Source organism: Crassostrea angulata, chromosome 8 (genome assembly GCF_025612915.1).
Source record: "Crassostrea angulata isolate pt1a10 chromosome 8, ASM2561291v2, whole genome shotgun sequence".
Classification (NCBI taxonomy): domain Eukaryota; kingdom Metazoa; phylum Mollusca; class Bivalvia; order Ostreida; family Ostreidae; genus Magallana; species Magallana angulata.
The window spans coordinates 35,156,209-35,177,816 of NC_069118.1; the positions used below are offsets into that span (position 1 = coordinate 35,156,209).

General features: G+C 35.1%; 1 protein-coding gene across 5 annotated transcripts in view; it reads right to left on the reverse strand.

The window, feature by feature from the left end:
* Positions 1-1,448: 1,448 nt before the first annotated feature.
* LOC128157822 (dedicator of cytokinesis protein 3-like) overlaps positions 1,449-21,608 on the reverse strand; it is a 59,613-nt gene continuing 39,453 nt past the window's right edge. For 2 of the 5 annotated variants that reach the window (XM_052820461.1, XM_052820458.1), the window contains 20 exons: positions 21,419-21,497; positions 20,643-20,802; positions 20,411-20,559; positions 20,230-20,318; positions 13,000-13,098; positions 11,873-11,933; positions 10,042-10,284; positions 9,300-9,386; positions 8,771-8,917; positions 8,491-8,632; positions 7,942-8,111; positions 7,353-7,619; positions 6,757-7,020; positions 6,111-6,205; positions 5,321-5,405; positions 4,191-4,361; positions 3,140-3,191; positions 2,963-2,998; positions 2,468-2,538; positions 1,449-2,321 (listed from right to left, as the gene is read on the reverse strand). In XM_052820461.1, coding sequence (XP_052676421.1) covers positions 2,076-2,321; positions 2,468-2,538; positions 2,963-2,998; positions 3,140-3,191; positions 4,191-4,361; positions 5,321-5,405; positions 6,111-6,205; positions 6,757-7,020; positions 7,353-7,619; positions 7,942-8,111; positions 8,491-8,632; positions 8,771-8,917; positions 9,300-9,386; positions 10,042-10,284; positions 11,873-11,933; positions 13,000-13,098; positions 20,230-20,318; positions 20,411-20,559; positions 20,643-20,802; positions 21,419-21,497 — 2,713 coding nt within the window. In that variant the 3' untranslated portion in view covers positions 1,449-2,075. The other 3 variants (XM_052820459.1, XM_052820460.1, XM_052820463.1) reach the window with 3 other exon arrangements.

The window sequence follows — 21,608 nt, forward strand, 5'->3', positions numbered from 1 at the left end:
TTTATAAAATTATTAACAAAAATATTTTTATTATTATTCAAATAAGCCCTCTGAATACGACGTTTATCACGCGTGCTATTATCATAACTTATGAACCTAACTCCGTCACCCACATGATCTATGATACGCCAGGGAACGAAGACACATTAACAATTTAGTTTAAACTCAACTTGTATCTAGGCCAAGTTATATAATAAGTAAAATTGGTGTATACAATTTAAATTGTATTTAATTTCATCAAAGTGAAATGATCGCCAGAATAAAAAATAGGTCCTTGTAACAACAATCACAATGACCTTTTCAGAAAGTATGGATGTCGTTTGATTTCTGTCCTTACATATTTCAAATATATCATTTCAATAATAAATATATTAATGATTATATTATTTATTTATTACATTTTTAAAAAAAATAAATGTAGCATATTCTAAATACCGACATACCATAAATATCTGTAACCCTGTATGAGGCCTACCCGATACATTTCTAATACTAAGAAAGACCTACATATACACGTACAGAGGAGATAGCCTACAGATTTGGTACACAAACTCATTTACTGGTAACTGTACATATATCCTTTATATATATAGCTGCTATTAAGAAACAATAAATGTAGAATTAAAATATAAATACATTCATAATCTGAAGATATTTTGGAATTCTTAAATAAAATAAATCTTTTGGATAGCAGTGTCCACTTATAAAAAAGACACTTCAAGTTTAGCACCTGTCACAAACTTTCTGTATTAAAACAATTAATTAATACTTATGTGTACATGTAGACCAGCTGAGCTAAATTGTGTAAAATTTGCTTTGAAATATTTCCTTGCAATAATGACATGTATACATTTTTGCAATTTGAAATGCAATTGAAATGAATTGCACAAGCATTTGAGGAACTATTGAATCATTGATAGGGTTGCCATTTTTGTTAAACATACAGTGTAGCTAGATCTTTGCTGGCAAAACTTTATGAATTCTCTTCCTCGAATTATAGCAATTCAGAAGTGTTTGTCAAGGATGTTATATTTATGACTGAGAGGTACCAACAAAATTGTGGAAAACTGAACCACTATATATTCGAAAACTTTTCAAATTTGTTAGAAGATCCTTATTATAGTTTAAAGTTCATCCCAACACAAAATAGGCTTATGTTTGACATTACATGCAATAGTCTGCATTTTCAATACTCATTGCATACCTTGCATTTATTTCTTCATATTCAAATTTTAGATAAAACCAGCCACATGTATGTGATAAGAGTACATGTAATTCAATGCATAATCATTGGCAAACATTAAGAAACTAAAATGACTTAATAATTAGCCTAGTTAACATCCCTTTGCTCTGATAATCTCCAATAAAGGTTTGCTCTGTAGTCAATCATTGAAACCAAATGATAAGCTTCCTGCTCTTTTGGCGTGAAAAACGAATCAACGCACTCACAGGGGTAAATGTATATTTATTTACATACATGATGCACTTTTTATAACAGAATCTACATGAAACATTTTGCAGAATAAATACATGTAGTTAAGAATCAATGTCTTTTATTTGATCATGAAATAATCATTAGTACACACACAACAACAGATCAGTTCCTGGATGAGATTTAAGTACAATGTTGATTGTTCTCTGATTCTATGAAAATTCTTGAAATTAAATCTGTAACCTGCAAATATATTTCACATAAAAATAAAATTTTTAAAAATGAAAGATTGCAACAATGAATATCATTTGTAGATGCAAAATGACGACATGAACAGTCAATATTCTTGTATGCATTGGTAAAAACTTCTTGTGTAAAGATTAATCTGAAAAAAATCCCACACATGAGATTTGTGTATATCACAGTCTATTGCCAGGGGAGAGCCGCCATTACCATCTACACTACCAACAGAAATCACGCCTTTCTCCTCTCCCTTATCACTTGCCCAGATTATGCGTACAGTCCACAACGTAGATTTTAGCACTAGTTTCAGTCTTCTCACTGTGTTTTAATCTCAGAGGATAATCCCCATTAGCAGAGATCTGCAGGGCTTAGTTCTATCCCAGGAGTGCCCCAACCTCTCTCAGAGTCTACTGTTTTCCTCATGCCGGATCACTGAGGAGCGAGGAGCAGGCTTTGGCACTGTGGAACGTAGAACAGAGGCCCTCTGAGGAATAGGAGGAGGAGTGTCCGAACTCTGTGAGGACTCCACCGGCTCATACATGGAGGGTCGATGAAGTCCGTTTGTTTGTTTCCCTAGGGAGGGTTTACGGGGAGGTAATGGGGGTACACGATTGGATGTAGCACTAATTTCACTTTTGACAAGTTCCTATATGAAATACAAATGCAGAAAGAAGTATTAAAATAAATGTCATAATAAAACTTCAATTACAAAAATAACATATTGTTAGGTCAATCAAAAAATAGAAAATACCAGGAATGAGGATTTAGAGTGAAGCAGTAAGACGACGGTACCTGTGTTTCCTTTGGCTGCCGTTGTTTGGGAGGGGGCTCAGGTTTTTCTGGGATGGGCTCTGCAGACAGACCTGCCAAAATATTAAGTATATCTAAGTACACACTTAACAATCACACAAAGCAAAGAAGTTACACCAGGGGGTGGAGAGCTACACAGTTTTATTCCATTTAATATATATATTCATTAACGGCATACAATGTATGGTAAAAACCAAAATAGTACAATGTTGAGTATCCACATGCATTATTTCACTCTCCTTTGTAAACTGTTTTCCCAGATGTCCTATTTTAGTTCTTAATTAGACTGGGAATGAGAGTCTAGCAATACACCAAAATACATGTAGTTGAAAATATCTACCATATGTATCAAAAATCTTAAAAATCAATTCAATTCAATTTTCATGACTATTACACACTTTGCTGGTGTACAGTACAGTATATCCATACCATAAAACTTGGTACACATGTACTAAGTGACTGCACCTGGAGCCTTACCTGGATGTCTGAAGGGACTGTCTCTGCTGAATGAATCTGTCAATACAAGTCAGAAGCAGAGTCATCATTAGTTAATGATCAAACAATGATTTTCTTTATCCTGCAGCTTTTTAAAATCATTTACATCCCTCATGTCAGTGCTTACTATTTCAATAATTAATTGGGTTGTTTCTTTACCTGGGTATTTGTGGGATGGCTGACGTGAAATATCTGGATCTGATATGGACTTCTGCACAAAAATATGACATAGGACATTTATGAGTTTGACATCTATAAGTTTTCTCAAAAATATAATTGTACTGTTTTTTGTAACCTACTGGTACCATATAGCAGGTTATTTTAGTAATTATCAAATTTTGTAATTTTAAGTTATCATAGTACTGTTATAAACCGATTTTGACACTTGAATTCAAAAATTTTCATGATAAAAGTGAACATAAGTGGAACGTTAGGATTTCAATTTTGGCCATTTTATCAGTTTATCAACTGACACTACAATCTATAATGTGCATCCTGCAAATAACCAGCTATAAAGTAAGTGTAATCAAATTTTGAATCAATTTCTAAACTACTGGATATCAAAAAGCAAAAAATCATGCATAACTATTCTACTGAAGGGGAGATTACAGTACAGAGGAATGTATATTATGGTGAAACAAAACGGAGGATCTGAAGCTCATGGTGACATGACCGTACAAGTATTGTAGCTATACTAAATTTCCAGCAGTCCCAGGCAGACTAAACCAGACTACTGAAGAAATGAGCACAACTCCACAGAACTGCATGTCCCACATACTGGATTTTATGTGGTCTCCTAGTTTCAATCATATTTACTCATTCAATATCTAAGCATCTGTGGCAAGTTAATAATGACAAGTCAATAGCCTAATATCAAAATAAAACCATGCCCTTGAATATATCTAAATGCATGGACAAGCAAAACAATGGATATATTGTACAGATATAAATATCTATATAAAATTTGGTATCAAACTCATGCTTTTTGTAACAAAATACATATCATAATGACTCTAGAAGTCAGAAGAACAATAAATCACTATTGCAGGTTCTTCAAGTAATCAAGGAGGCAACAGAAATGCTGTATGGGCCTTTAGCTCTATACCCACCACAGGGACATGCTAAAAACAGTCAACTCCCAGCCACAAAACCACAACGTCAAAATCAGGGCCCACTGAATGCAGAAAAACCGAGGCTGAGTAATGTTTACCTCCAGCAGTGATGAGCTGACTGTACCAGAGTCGTACCACACAGACTTTGGTGGAACTCGAGGTTTCTTTTCAGTGCTTAGTATCATTGAAAATGGACGCTTTTTCTTGCTATTGTTGGAGTATGCTCCCTTGGGTGGCTGGTTGGTAGGTAGATTTATAGGTGGAATATTCTGATATAAACATGCAGATATGACAATAGACAAAAGACATCTACAGATTTACTAGCAAGCTTGTTATACATGCAAAACAAATGGGTAAATCAGGGAAGGGGAGGGGGCTTGAAATTTTACAGTATAGATTACTGTAACATGCTCACAAACTGCATGGTTAGTTTAAAAAAAAACAAATTTAAAAAAAGAAAATAAAATTAACTGAGTATTAGTAAAGATTGAAAGATAAACCATAAAATAAATTTAAACTTTGTAAGGGAAAAACAAATAAAAAATACACAAAATTCTAAAAAGGATTGAAATACAGATATTTTTTTAAAATTTTGATCCTTTTAAACAAATAACTGTGATAATATTCATTAACTTTATCAACATGCCTTTTTTTTTTTTTTACAAAAAAAATAATGATTCACACATAATTTACTCATCTACTTGTATCATAATTAACAAGGAATATTTACAACATTGAGTTTTCTTTTTTTTTATTAGTCTTTAAAAAAGTGACTTTAGTGCACAAATAAATCAACACAACAACAAAGATAACAGAGTGGAAATAAATGAAAACCATTTGTTCAGAAAATAAAGGCAATGCAAGAATGTTTTGATAAATTTTGAAGATTGAAACAGAATTGAAAAGTGTTAACAGAGGTTAACGGTCTGCAGTTATAAATTTCTCTTCTTTCTACTTTTCACCACATTCTACCAAAAACAGACATGAAAAAAACATAATTATTCATAAATTCAATTTAAGAATTTAAAAATTTGCGATCTATATCTGCGAGTATTTCTGAACACCAGTTAGTCTTCATTTATACGGAGCAGGAGTGTCACTGCAGTAATCATTGCTTGTTGTTTAAGTGGTCAGTTAAAACACTATTTTCCATTTACGAAGCCCTTCACTGATAGCTCACACAGAGTAATATAGCTATATATAACACAGTGTCTGTGCTAATACTGACCTCTTGAGGTCCTTGATCCGGTTCAGACAGGTCTACTAGTTCTTCCGACACTGCGTCTGCTGCTGAGAACCCTGAGGAACGATTGCTGCAATCAGGAAAATAGACATAGTGTACAAACATAGGGCTCTCTCACTGTAACATGATCATGAGTTTCTGAAAGTACAACAGTTTTAGATTAGCAAAGACTTAAACAACATGTAAGTAGGTAGTTTGTGGGGTTTCTTTGCATATCAATTGGTGAGGTGGTAGGATAAAATGATATGACTCGGTGCGACTTTACTGTGATTTAAAGCCCATGATTTGATCTTTCTCTGAAAATACAAATTATTTTCAATTGGATTCAGTTCTAAAATTAGTGAATGTATCTTATGTGTATAGATAAGAATTGTTCTTTGATAAGTTAATGTCTGAAAAATTTAATAAAATTTGCATCTTAATTATATCACTCATAATGGAGGTCAATGCAAACAAACACACTAATTTTCAATTTATACATCATGTACGCATTTCCTTTAATATGAATTTCTTTTCAACATTTGAAATGAAAACTACCGAGCAAATTCTTTAATTATTAAAGAATGTTTATACATGTGTTGTCATAGCAGGTAGCAATAACAACACTGATTTAATAAAAATGTAATTTTACGGTAATCAAATTTTAGAGAAATAATTCATAATTATACTCTAAAGTATAAAATCAATATTAATTGGTATAAGGGTATATAAAATATTGTGTGGAATGGTGATACACATGTAGTTTTCCCCTATGAGGTAGTGAGTGGGTACTGACCTTCCTGATGACTGTATGGACCCACCCCCCGGGGTTCCTGGTCTCTGCTCCACCAACATACTCTCCACTCCTGAGTCTGACCGGCGATTCACCTCCTAGTGATACAAGAGAGGACTCAATACTAAATGCTTACCGGTATTACAATGAAAGGAAACAATGAGATGAGAGGATATCTTACCCTCACTAAGGATAAAGAGGAAGACATCCTCAGTGAGGACACAGATATAAGAGAAAGACATCCTCACTGAGGACACAGATATAAGAGAAAGACATCCTCACTGAGGACACAGATAGGATGGAGACTTACCCTCAATGAGGACACATATAGGATGGAGACTTACCCTCAATGAGGACACATATAGGATGGAGACTTACCCTCACTGGGAACACAGAGAGGATGAAAACTTACCCTCAATGAGGACACAGATATGGGGAAGACTTAACCTCACTGAGGAAAAAGAGAGATGAGAGGAAAACTTAACATCACTGAGATCAAAGACTTGTCTGCCCTGAGGAAACAAGAAGTTGAGACGAAGACTTACCCTCACTGAAGAAAGATCAGAGGAAGTTATACCATCACTGAGGACATAGAGATAAGATGAAGACTTACCCACATCAATGACACCATTATTAGACATAGACTTACCCTCACTGAGGACACAGAGAGATGAGAGGAGGATCTGCGTACTGAAGAGGACTGCATTCCCAGACTTTCCTTGATATCCCGTAATATTTCACCAAGGGAACGCAGCATATCTGACAGTCCCGTCCCATGCATGCGGTCCATGGTCTTCATTAAATGGAGTCCATGGTCCAGTAGTTTGACTTGTTCATTCAAGAGTTCCTTCAGCTCTCGTATTCTGTCTCTCTCCTCAGGGTGAAGTCGCTCATAATCCGGCGAAAAGAAGGCCTGGGTAGATGAGTTTCATTTAAGTATATGTGTGTTTATCATGTAACAAATATTCAAATAACAAACTGAGGATTATTGTGAGATGTACAGAAAATAAATTTGAAAGAGCATATTCCAGTGTACAAGTACGCTCAACAGCAACCTCTCCTCACCATTGGACAAGTACAATTTGAACACCCAGTGTTTATAAGTATGTTTATTATATGTCTCTATCAGAGTTTACTGAATAGATAAAACTATTTAATCTGTAATAAAAAGTCATATATTATACTTACCCACATAACTCTTTTGCACATGACCTGTCAAACAAATGCATCCCACAATGTCCTTACCTCTTGATACTTTGGTATTCCACCTTGAACAGAGGCACTAATCATTCCTTGTAATTTCATGGAAAGAGATTTAATAGCATCAATGGAAGAGTCTTTTTTAGTTTTGTCAATCTCTTTTTGCAGTTCTTTACATGCTGATTTGACAGCTTCATTGGCTGTACACACAGGACTGAGGGTCAGCTGTTCGGTGCGGATCACCTCGTACCACTGGAGGATCCCGGGGAACGTGTAGTTGGTGTGCATCACCAGCCTCTCTGTACACAGGGTCTGGAAACAGACACGTCAAAATCAATTACTGTGGAAGCATTTTAATTTGTGGGGGCCAATTTTTCGTCAATTGTTCATATTTTTGTGGGGATGTAATTTTATGGATGCATCGGTTTTCAGTTTCAATAAGAGAGATAACTCTTTTTAAATTTTTTTTTTTTGAGGATGTGAATTCATTAGGGAGGGCAACCCACGAATACTATGAAAATTGAGTCACCATGAATTCTAATGATTCCACAGAAATACACACATATTCTACAATTATTAGGATAAGACTGAGTCTTTATTACAGACGATCAATGAAAGGGAACCATATGACTACCTTGAACTCATTGTTTGGATCCTTCTCTCCTCGGTGAAAAGATCTATCAAACTGGAATGTACTGACATCATTAACCGTATAGAAGTTTTTAATCTCAGGAGCTACACCACTGTTGTACACAAACTCAGGTTTATCCTCTGGGCGAGGTTTGACGCTGCCAATCTGTATGTCTGTAATCAGACAAGGGGGAACAGAAATGAGCTTTTAAAATAGCTCTGAAGTGACATATATACTTACATTTGATTTTTTTCCTAAATTAATACAGAATTAATGACAGAATGAAAGAATTTTGAAATCAAACACTTCTAGAAAGTTACATACATGAAAATTTTAAAATATTTCATATACATGTATCAAAGAGATGGCATTGAATATTGAATACACACATACAGTTGTATTTTAGGAATATATATCAATGAGGGAAATGGAGTTCTCTGCCCCTTGTACAGTGTCTAACAGTGCTTCTTCATAATTTCTTTACGCCTCATTATTTCCTATAAACGATCAAAGATCTTTCACACAGCCCCTAACAAGTAGTAATTGCCGTACATTGAGCCTCCCCCATTTTTTTCTGGTCGTCGATGACATTGTTGAACTGTAGGATGGTAGCCATTGGGTACTCCTGCTTCAGCTGGTTAATGATGTCCTGTAGCTTCAGACACTCGTTTCCTCTGTAGATGAACACTTTGTTCTGGAAGATGTTCACAGAACTTTAATATCACATCATATACCGTAATATGACAACAGACTATCTGCTAGAAATCAATAGCATGAATCTAACAACACATTAAAAGTCTACTGAATCTCACATTGAAAGAAAAGAACTCACTCTAACAAATGGAGGGAAGAGCTGGCCGTAGTACGCCACTCTGAAGTAGGTGGGTTCCTGACGCGGGTAGAAGACCGGCCTGTCCTGTCCCTCCTCCTGAACTTTGACTCCATCTAATATGTTGCTAAAAAACCGTGCCTGTCTTTCCTGTAATTGATGAATTGAATGAAGGTTCTGGTTTGTGTAATAAGTTTAAATCAAAATCAAAATATGAAACATTATGGAAATTAAAATGTAACTTATCACAGTTTTCTGTATTATGTTACTGGTAACATAATACAGAGATATTTGTATTGATTCATAACACTTGCCAGAATTTTGCTTACGTTTTTTCTAATAACTTATACTGGTACTTGCCAGAATGTTGCTTGCAAATTTTTATCAACTTTTACTGTTCCTTGCGTATTTTGTATTACATAACTGTAACATATACATACACTTGCCAGAATATTAAATTATTCTTTCATATTTTTTATTAATTATACTTTCCAAAATGTTGCTTTTGTACTTTGTATTTAATAATACTTGCCAAAATGTTGCTCAGTTTCCTGTATTCATACTTCTTCTCATAAACATCAGCCAACTCTTTGCACAGCGGAATTCCATATTCCCAAACCTTAAATATAAACAAATCTACATGAATTTGGTCACATTTCAAAGTAAAAGTAATATGGTATAATGAATCCTTATCTCAAATAAAACCGTCAGACATTTCCATCTATCATAGACCATATTAACTTATTGTAGTGTTGTGATTCATGAGTTACATATAAGGTATACAATAATGTTTAATGTTTTCTATTTCAAGGAAGGAACTTTCAGTAAAATGACTTCATTCTCCAGCTATGTTTGCTTTTACTGTAGCACTGTTTCTCTTATAATACTTCGAAACTGCCATTTTTTTATTCATTGACATGTATCAGTACCCTAGCTTATAATCAAACTGATTAAGTAGCGTAGTGGACAACGCACTCGCTTGTCACCGCTGCGACCCGAGTTCGATACCCGTGATCGACAGTGGTTGTATGTGATAGGGTATGGCGGTCGCCCGCTTGGACACGTGGGTTCTCTCCGGGTACTCCGGCTTCTTCCCACACCAATGACCCCCTCGCGCTAACATCCGTGCCAACGAGAGATATTAATATAAGTTGTAGAACTTGCTTATCAATCGTTGTAAAATAAATAAAGTTCAGTTTTTCAGTTTTAATCAAACTGATCAATTATAATATAAATGTCTTCAGCCCTGCCTCTGCTATTGCTCTCTCTCTGACCTTGCCCTTGTCGAAGCAGTCCAGGATCTGTAGGTAGACCCTTTCTTTCCTCTCCCACTCAGGCTGGGCCAGGTAGTCGAGCTCCTCCTTCCTGACTCCGTCCTTCCACTGCAGCAGCTGGGCGTACAACTTGAGGGTCAGCCCAGCCTCCACATAGTTCTGAGCCCCAAGGTGAAGGTCGTACAACTTCTTAATGTAGCGTATGTACATCTCCTCTTTGTTTGTGTTGTCTTTGTAAAAGTTCTGATAAAAAAATACAACTTGCAGTTAAAGCTAAACATTGTGTACCTAGGTCTAAGCAAAATTAGCCATAAGGATCGACTGACTGTAGAGATACAGTTCATAACATGCAAAAATTTCAGTTTACTATTTATAGTAACGATATACTGTATATGCATTACATTAAGCTATTTATCTCATGATAAGCTCAATATGCTGTTGTTACAGCAATATTTCTGAAAATCTACAAAAAGTTTTTACAAAAAACACACTTAATGAAGAAGAATTTGGATTATTGAAAAGAGTAACACACAATTTCAACCCTTATAAATATTTGTCTTGATGCCGTGGTTGGTATATTCAGAATATGATTTTTGCTTGTATGATTGAAACAAGCCACCAATTTTTGTGCACATAAATGAATAATAAATAAAACTGTTGAAATATCAAACCAAGATGCTTTGGAAAGATTTTTCTGAACAACTTGCCAGGAAATATTGAGACAACCCACATAGATTGTTTCAACTTCTAGAAGACAAAATATAGCTAGGAATATCTGTTGCATGTTTTTATATCACTTCATCCATAGTTGTATTCATAAAGAAGGTCTAATAAGAATGCCAATTTGTGAGTCATGAACAGAATTCCTTTATAAAAAAATGAAATTCCATATTGCATAATAAGACATGCATTAATCATTTCCTGCATCAAAAAATAGATATTTTATATAAATATAAATTTGGCACTGGGGTGTTGCTATAGGTCCCTCTATTTGAGAACTTTCACATGTGTTTCAGCTCTCCTCTGATGGCGAAGGGCAGGCAGAAGATTCCTGCAGAGTTTACTGATTTTTACTTAATTAATGAACCATGCAAAAGAAAAGCTTCAAGTTGTTAAGTTTTGCCTGATCACATCAAATTTCATTCCCTTTGACAATTTACAACTTTTTAGAGGCTGAGTGGGTTCTAAGAGGCCTACCATATGTTGTTTTCAGAGCGCTGTTATTAAATAGCTTAGCGAGAGATAAGTGTGGTATGGCACCAAGGTAAATTAGATCATTGACCAATTTTTTCCTTTTCAGTCCCAGAAAATCTAAGAAACATGAAGTGAAGGAGCTCCATTAGATCCTCCAAGTCAGAAAAACTACAATAATACTATGTATCTTGGGCCTTGAATTGCCACCACATTTTTTTCATCCATTCTAACCAGTTCATGCACATCTTTAATTTTCCATGCCTTGATCATAATGTACAATGTATAATTGTATAATGTACAACTGCTTTGTATCATCGGTATGCCAGAGCCCTCCCCTCCCAACAAGTATGATGTCCACCCTGATCCACCGTCCTGCTACATCCTGTCCTCATTGCCCTCAGTGTGGTGAGGGGTACGCCTCATTTAGCGGCTTTCTACAGACCCTATATCTCTAACCATATATCACTCTCACTGTTTTACTGAAGCATTCTATAAAATCAAACTTCGATTTGTGTGAAAAAAGGTTTCCGTTATATTTTCAGAGCAGTAATTCAGAGATTTTAGCAAATCAGCTTCAATATTTTCCCTTAACAAGCAGAAGTATATATTGTAATGAGAAATAGATTTATAGACTTACCAAGATGTTGAAGGTACACTTCATGTGGCTGCTCCTGTGGTCTTCTCCACCACATACTTGTCTGTAAATACAACAACCAAGACAGGCGGTCAGTGTGGAATGTGTCCAGTATAGAGGTTAATATTTACATCATAGCACAACATCAATACCTACGTAACTCTACAGCTCCACATGATAGAAGCCACACAATGGAACAAATTACCCAAATGGCAGTCTGTATCTCTTGTATTTATAAACAGATTATCATACATCTTCTTCACAACACAGATGCCAGAACTGAGGATAATAGAGCAGTGTAAGCCAATGACTGGGGTCTGATCATACTTACAGAATATTTACCATTGTTACATGAATTACCAGTAATCACCTCTATTTCATTGCATACCTTCCAATCTGACTTTGTCTCTGAGATATGTCACCACCACATGTTCACAAAAATTATACTCTCCCACCCCACCCCCCATCACTGAGGTTTTTTTTACAGTATTCTTAAAGAATAATTCATATGTTCACATTTTATTCCCTCTGTTCATTTTAGAAGATTAAAGATGAGGGAATATATAACTTCCTGTGATGTGGTTGCCAGTTTTCTTGACTTGTAGTACATGTATCTCTATATTATGTAGAAGTGTGCTTTGTTAGATTTGAGGTGTTTTCAGGGCTATAGCTATAGTGTACTTTCTAATATTTGAGGTGTATTTACCAGAGGCGTACTCTGTACTCTGCAAGATCTGTAAGATTTGAGGTGTTTTACCTGCCATGTATCCACTCAAGATTTGGGATGTTTTAACCTGTAGTGTACTCTGTAAGATTTGAAGTGTTTTACCTGCCATGTATCCCCTCAAGATTTGGGATGTTTTAACCTGTAGTGTACTCTGTAAGATTTGAGGTGTTTTACCTGCCATGTATCCACTCAAGATTTGGGATGTTTTAGCCTGTAGTGCACTCTGTAAGATTTGAGGTGTTTTACCTGTAGCGTACTGTGAAAAATATAAGGTGGTTTTTTTTTTACCTGTAGTGTAATCCAAGATTTGAGGTGGGTTTTTTTTACCTGTAGTGTACTCTAAGATTTGAGGTGTTTCTTACCTTAAGTTTATTGTTAGATTTGAGGAATTTCTGTCTCTTACCTGTAGTCGAGCAGCCTCTCCAACAGGTTGGTCACTGACAGGACAAACTGGCGACCATTATCCTTCAGCTCAGGCTCTTTCTCCACTTTCTCCAGCAATCTATGAAAGAATTTGATCATTTTATCTTCTAGGTGTTAGTCCATAATCTTCCTTTAGTTCACACAAAGTCCTGTATGTATGTAGTGGCCTTGCATGGAATTATACTTTTACATTCCCATCATGATAACCAACACAAAACAGCTTCTGTTTATTGAGATTAGTGATGTCATTGTCAAGGTGTAAATCCTGTCAAACACATGCATCCTCTGTCACTCACAAATTGTCACTTCACTTAATCCAACACAAAATGGCAAAAACAGATGGACCACACAGACAACCAGCAAGAACTTCTTAATGAACAAAAAGCATTTAAAAAAAACTTTGATTTTATACTTTCTTAACAAACTTTGAACTTGTGGAGATGGGTGTACACCTCGAGGGACAATCACAGTATATATATTCATTGGATTTAATCTATCTACATATACCACTCCCTGTCACACTCACAGAGTAGGTATTCCCCATCAATTACCAATAAAGTCCACACCAAGTAAATAAAACTCCTCTCTATGTATTGTGTTGAAGCGAAATTGAAAATATCTAAATTAGCTGGATTGCAGGATGTGTTCCTCATAAAAAGCTGGGCCGGCACTGTCACAATGTTAACTATTGAGGAGGTTATCCTGCCATTTAACCCTCCCATCACTGCTTTGTGAGAAAGAACAATCTTAACAATTACCCTGGCACCTTACCCACTTCTTACAACCTTTTTGAAAAGGAAACTAAGACAGTATGGAAATTCACTAAATTTGTTTGGGGTTATTTTTTTTAGCAATTCAAATTTTGTTTTATTAAATAAAAATCTGTAATTTTAACACCAAAACAAATTGTTTTTCATAGGATTTCAATGCAAAAATTCACAACATTATTCTCCAAGATGCAGACAAATTAACAAGATCTTGTCAATTTGTCTGCATCTTGGAGAATAATGTTGTGAATTATTGCATTGAAATCCTATGAAAAACAATTTGTTTTGGTGTTAAAATATATTCATCAATTAACACATATGGGTGAACAACAAAATATACTTACTTAGCATGATCCAATTTCTTGAATTTAAACATCAGTGGTGTTTTCATTATCACCACTCAAATGAGAATTTAGCTCCCAATTAGCAATTAGCTGCTTCCAAACAGAAAATAATAAGACCTAACTATCGGCATCTCAGCAAACTTTAATGGAATGCAGCTATAGAAACTGTCTCTTTAAAAGAAAATGTAGATTTGTCCGTGAATTGAGTTTTGCAGACTTTGAGAAGTAATTGGAAGCTCTTCTAGGCAACACCTGCTGTTTGGCTCTATCACGCACCAGAGGGAGAGAGAGAGAGAGAAGCTGCCAATGGTCTATGGCCGACTCTGAAGGAAGCTGGAAGCATTTCCCTAGCCATTCATAAATCACAACAACCCATTCCATTAATAGCTTTCCTGCACCAAGTCTGTTTCACTTTTGTTGGCAAATAGTGCAGAGAAATGGGACTGGATTGTGGAATTTTGGACAGATTTATTGGCACATGTGATGGCACTATTTCATGTGATCCTCTCTTTAATTTAGTGAAAATTGTTTCCTACACGTAATTTCTCCCTGGTTTACAACTTTTTTTTTAATTCAACCGACTGAGAACAACTGCAAACATTGAAACAACACTTATGAATAGCAAATGATCAAGTCTCACTATTTGACTTCACTGAGCAAGGTTTTGGCAGTCGGCAGTGAGGCATCAATGGAGTGATAATAAACAGTTATTGAAAGTATAGTGCATAGTCTCGTTTGATCTTTCAATTTAATAAGTGAAAACATCTGTACAAATACTGTGTTCATGGTTCAAAAGCCAGTGTGGGTTGACTAATTAAAACAGGACACTGTCCATATGGGTTTAATTCTTACATTTACTTTTTGATGGAGAACGTTCTTAAGAATGATCTCTCAAATTTAAACAGACACAAATTTTTGGATCACCTAACTGATAATATCACATCGAAATCAACCATCATATCTCCCTCCCAAAACATGTCAGAAAAACTGATAACATAAGATAAATGAAGAACAAATGACCGCACATTCTATTACAATTACATGTAACTCAAGATAACCTAACAGCACTATATTCTAAACACTTTGTAATGAATAGTTTCCGATGTGACTGATTGACATTTGAGCTCCCCATGAGTCTATTATCTTTTGGAATGGAAAGATTTTTTTTTTTTGGGGGGGGGGGGGGGGGGGGTTGATAAGAGTATTTGAGGCAAACTTGTGGTAAAATCAACTTGGAATCAGCAGTAAAACACAATACAAAACAGATCATATACAACTCAACATCAGTCAACACTGCAACACAACGAGACATACCCAACTTATTTTTACCTTTAGAATTACACGAAATACAGCTTAAAATTAAGTCATCAATTAATATTTTATATCCATTTTATCATTAAATATTACTAGCTGTACAAGCTAGTCTCGATCCCTTTAAATTGATAGATGCACAGGTATAGGTTTTATGTTTGTGTATAAGCTACACTTTCATTTAACCAATCATATTGGCTTTTAAATAATTCAAACAAATACACAAGCGGGGATTTCAAATTAACATCTCCCCAAACTTATAAATATATATATATCAAAATATGTCTGGTTGACATCAGTATTTAATGCATTTTCTAACCAACCTGGAAAATCTAGAGAAGGATTTCCTTCTCTTCTGGAATCCTGGAAACTCCGGATTCCTGGTGCCCCCACTGAGGTAGGTTGGACAACACTCGGACTGTCCCTTCCACCACGGATACAGGTTAGGCTGAGATTTGCTTCGGGATCGGAGGTTCTTCTGGACCGTCCGACATCCCGGACAGAGGTCCTTCTGAGAGGCCCTCCTGCCGTAGTTCATGATATTCTTCATGTATGCGACCTTGTCAAAGGCCACAGTGTGTCGGCAAAGTCCACAGTGCTACCCTCAGAGGACGCAACTCTTTGTCACTGTAATCCGCGAGTCAACACAGCACAAACATATAAAAGGTTCAGTCCATTTCACCAGTACCTAACAATCACCCGCTAAATACAGAACCCCAAATCACTTAGGTTACGCTTTCAGCTGATAACAAATTATGGATATTTAAATTTGAACTTCTGTTTGCATTAAAGGACAAATTATCTCCACACAAAATCTCCTCTTTTTTGGCAATGTCAAGCCCCAGTGCTCCAAATATCACTTTATTGAGTGCTTTAAATCTGACATAAAAAATACAAGAAACTCCAGAAATATTGGTTTTCACTCCAATCCTTTATGATCTTTGATACCATGGCAGTGAAAACCAGAGTAGCTGTCCTAGCTGTAATGCAAATAGCCCAATGTCACCTCACACAAAGAGCGGCCAGGAAACTTTATACAGCAGTACTTGAATGCCCCTGGGCTGTCAGGCAATTGTACTTAGGGCTTCACACCCTATTGTAACACCCTCCAACACATCTAACACAGCAGCCAGACATAACTGCACCTGGACAAACTTTCATGTTTACCTCTTACATAATCTTTATTTACAACAAATAATTTTTACAGCCCCCTGGTCATAAATCTCAACACTTGCACAGGGTGTCATAATTGTACTATTAGTTGTTTCTTTGATCTAGATTATAGACCAGCAATAAAAGTTAGGATTATCTAATGAAACACATGTTTAACAGGGCTAACACTATTGTACCTCACTAGTGTGTGATCATTGATCCAAAGTCATGTACATTTAATGTACCGTAATATTATTATTAGAGACAAATAAAAGGAACTGAAAAAATTGTTCCTGTATCCTTAACCTTGGTGTTAAACATGTTATTAAAGATTCACACAAAGTGGTCATATATATTATATTGCATAGTTAACAGGTAGTGCAACACGTAATGTGCAACACGCAACACGTAATGTGTGCACATAGTTACATTTCCCAGATGCCTCATATGGAATCAATTGCTGCTCATAAAAAATAGCAAAATTAAAAGCCAATGCATTGAAAGGAGAGCAATCCTTTTGGACAACTGGCAAACTGACCTGTCAGCAATGGCCCCGATATAACAACGAATGACGGAGTAAACATGACTTAATTATTGTAACTATGTTAATTACCAGCAGTGTATCATAAAAAACTGCTATGATAAAATAAAAATAGGTGGTGAAATATTGAATTTTATATGCACCTAAAATAGTTGCCAACAGCTAGTGGTTATATAGCACTCTGAAAAATGTAAAGATAATAATACAGCAATTAAATAATAATCTTAAAGAATTAACAAAACCCTTCAGAAAATCTTGCTGTCACACTAGGAGTAATGAATGTTACTGACAGGTACAGATGATTAAGCCTTAAACTTTCAGGCAAAATCACTTATTATAGTGATTTAATTTTACGATTCTTGTTCTTTTATTTAATTTATTCAGAGTTTACAATATATATCTAAAAAAAAATTTACTTCTCAGAATATGTGTACCAAGTACATATGAATTAGAATCAGAAAGCACATTGTTGAAAACCCATGGTCGTTCTCGCTTCTCTTACCTAGGAGTAATGATGCAGAAAGCAGTACATGTAAACACTCTGTAAAAAAACATCCCTAAAGAAAAAGCATACAAATAACTTAAAAAAACCCACACATTTCCTAAAGACAGAGGTGTTAATTAATGTTATTTTAACAGATAATCTTTATCATAAAGATCTTCCATTTTCCTGAAGCACACAATTAAGTTACTTGATTAGTTGATTGCAAAATCATTGAATATCAGTATTCAGCAGTTATCTCTCTTTGCCCATTGTTCACTCATATTACTCTGCCTACAACCCCAGCTCCAAATCAGGTGACACACAGAATCAGTCTTTGCATTTCTATAAAACGTCTTACTGCTTATTCAACCGACTAACCAAATTTAAACTTAATAGTACAAGCTTAAAGGAAGTTATTAGAAAAACAGAAAATTGTTACTGGAGGAATGTTTGACTGATTGGACCCTTATATTAGCTATGCATTACTTTACTTAGATTACATGGCACTAAATTTCTAAATGCACAAACTTATACCCATTACTGGTCTTCATTACTGATTTTTCTAATCATATAACACATAAATGCTTAGTAGAGCTCTCTCTCTCTCTCTCTCTCTCTCTCTCTCTCTCTCTCTCTCTCTCTCTCCTAATATTAAATGAAATCATTTTTATGCAAACCAAAAGAAAAGTAAAATTTTTTCACTGCATGTGTATGTTCCCATTCATCTCTCAACATAGGAAAATAATATATGCAATGTATGTTCTAAATACATATCTTTATGCAAAATTAACCTTTAGAAATAGCTGCGCATATGTTTATATTCTTTTCTTGTGTTGGGAAAGAAACACGTAGGATTTTTAGGGTGGCTTAATTCTCAGATCTCCATAATGACTATACAACTTAGGACGTCATTTAGCATCACTTATTCTGGTTTATGAGGACATTAGACTGCAGGTGTATCATTGTATGAAGCAATTAGAACAGTCTGGCAGGTCTGATGTGTTCAATACCATACAGCACAACGCCACACACAGCAACTGATATTTTAAAATATCACTTTCCATCATATTAATTTTGAAATCAATTAAGATCCGCAGAGCAAATACCATACATGTGCTCACTCATACAAGCGTCATCATCAAGTCTGCAAAATTAATCCATTGATGTCATAGCAGTGTTGGTCTGGGGATTCCATTTTAAAAGTTGAAACAAAAGTCAAGAAACTGCTAATTAAAGAGCCTACACATTTGAACTATAACAGACTTTACAGACTCTGGCTGGTATTCGCCAATAATTTTGTCATTATTTTCCCAATTATGATAATATAACTGCTTATGATGATCAACATATTTTTTGGTCTGGAGGGTGGATAATTTGTAAACTCTAATATTTCTCAAATCAAATTATAGGAATTTCAATCAAAACAGATATGATTGGTGTTCATTCTTTGTAACATTTCTTTATGATGTTAAATCTCAAACAAAATTATTTATGATCTTATACACAGTTTATTTTAAATACTAAAATCCCCAATACACATGTATTTATTTATTTTTTTATCACAATAGAATTTGTTTCATACCAAAGACTTGTATATTTCTGTGTATGTCTATAACCATGTGATAAATCAGATTCTCTTCCTGATCATGACTTTCCTATTTACAATAGATGCTTCATGTCATCATTATAGAGGATTGAAGCATTTTGAATTAATTGAGATGGTTTTTAATTTATAGGGTGTCTCTTAAAATTATTATATATCTTAAATTACAAAAATTAATCAAAAGCTTCCTCAATTTTTGGAGTATTGGGGAATGATTAAAATTCACTTTGTCCACAAATGAACCATCATTGCAAACCTTTAAAATCAAGCTAAATAGGCAACCAGCTGGATAACACTTAGAAAAAGGAACATTTCAGTAAAAGTTGTCACATTAAAAATGTAGGTCTTAGTATCACAACACTATAAGAAACCTCAATTTCTTTGTTAAACAGAATACGGATGATGTCTAATTATAGGTCTTAACATGCTATAGGTCTTTACACGCTGTAGGTCTTTACATACTGTACGTCTTAACATGCTATAGGTCTTTACACGCTGTAGGTCTATACATACTGTAGGTCTTTACACAAATTACGTCTTTACATGCTGTAGGTCTTAAGACACTGTAGGTCTTAACATACTGTAGGGTTTACATACTCTAGGTCTTAACATGTTGTAGGTCTTTACCTGGGTAATGATTGAGGTCTTTACATGCTGTACATCTTTACATGCTGTAGGTCTTAGGTCTTTACATGCTGTAGTTCTTTACACACTTTAGGTCTTTACATGCTGTAGGTCTTTACACACTTTAGGTCTTTACATGCTTTAGGTCTTTACATACTGTAGTTCTTTACACACTTTAGGTCTTTACATGCTGTAGGTCTTTACATATAGTGTCAGACATCATTAAATCAACATTTAAAATATGGTAGTGTTAATCTCAATGTGCACTTCATTAAATACACGTACCAAATAAAACTGGCTTGAGAGAAAGTTCAATACTGTAATAAGTTTCAACACTCTCGTCTGTGGATATTGCTCTTAGTTGAAGATTGAAAGTCGACTTACATAGTGCTGAAGAGAGCCATGTAGTCTGTGTCGCCAAGGTTCTCTGAGGTGATAAACTCATCCAACTTCTCTATCATTTCATTCTCAACCTACAAGTAAACCCAAACACAAGTCAAACTTGGGTTCACACATGTTATGTACATGGGATACAGGAATGTTTTGTATCAGAGTGGTGACTGACCATCTGAAAGTTCCCACAGGTTTTCATCTCCGATTCCATCATGTCAAAGAAAATAGGGATGGTGGCTTTTCTCAGTTCTTCTTCAGGTACCAGGGTCACCTTCAGGAAGGGACCGATCAGCGATGGAATGAAATGGCGTCTGTTGGCTCCTAACAAGTTATAAGCAGAAATTATTAAACTGAATTTCCCTAAAAGAACATAACACTGTACAATGCTTCTTCGCCTTACTGACCCAAGTTCTCCCACAGAGTTTGTATCTGTTGTCCCATCAGGATCCGCATGTCTTGGTACCTTTCCACAATCTTTTGTTTCTTGGCCTCTGAGTACATCTCTAGCTGTAGACTGGGTTGTGTGATGAATGCCACAGACAGATTGAAGTAGTGACTCCATAGCTAAACACAAAGTTAGTCTCCAAAACACATCCTTGTACATGTAATTGTAATATTATCGAGATGATCTTACAATTTCCTATTTGAATCCCAAGATGGTACATGTATTAGCTTAGTTTATATAATAAAGAATTACAGGTTTGGAGAGTTTTCAAAACCAACAAATCAAAATTTAAGAAATTAAAAAGAAATAAGACAAGACCTACAACTGTTTACATCCATAACAATATTTGTCATGTGATTTACCATATATAACAGCCTAGCACTGTATGCAAAACGGAAAAATAAAAACATGCAGTCTGGCTCCTATGTTTTTTTTTCCAGCAAATTTCTTTGGCTAATTGTATATTTACAAAATTAATGAACAATAAGATTATAAGAAATAGTACTAGAAATCATGTCCAAGTCCACTTTGAAAATTCATGTCCATTTTATATAAACCAAATGATTGTCATTGAAAAAGACACGTACCTGTACAAATATACTAAACATCACCGTTTGTGGGTTTTGGGGTTTTTAAAAAAACTTTTAATGACCTATTTCACGAGCATTGAAGCATAAATGGTATAGATATTTTTTGCTATATATTTTTGCATATATTTGATTCAAGAAAAGTTACCTGCTGGTTAAACTGATCCTTTTGGAGAAAGTGCTCACTTAATGCTGTTGACAGATATTCAATGGCAGTGAATAGTGCACTAGGAAAAGAGAGCATAAAATTATAGATAAATGAAGGATATAATGAATTAAAGAAATGGCCTATATATACATGTGCATTACTGACACACTGTTGAGTTAAGTGAAATTAG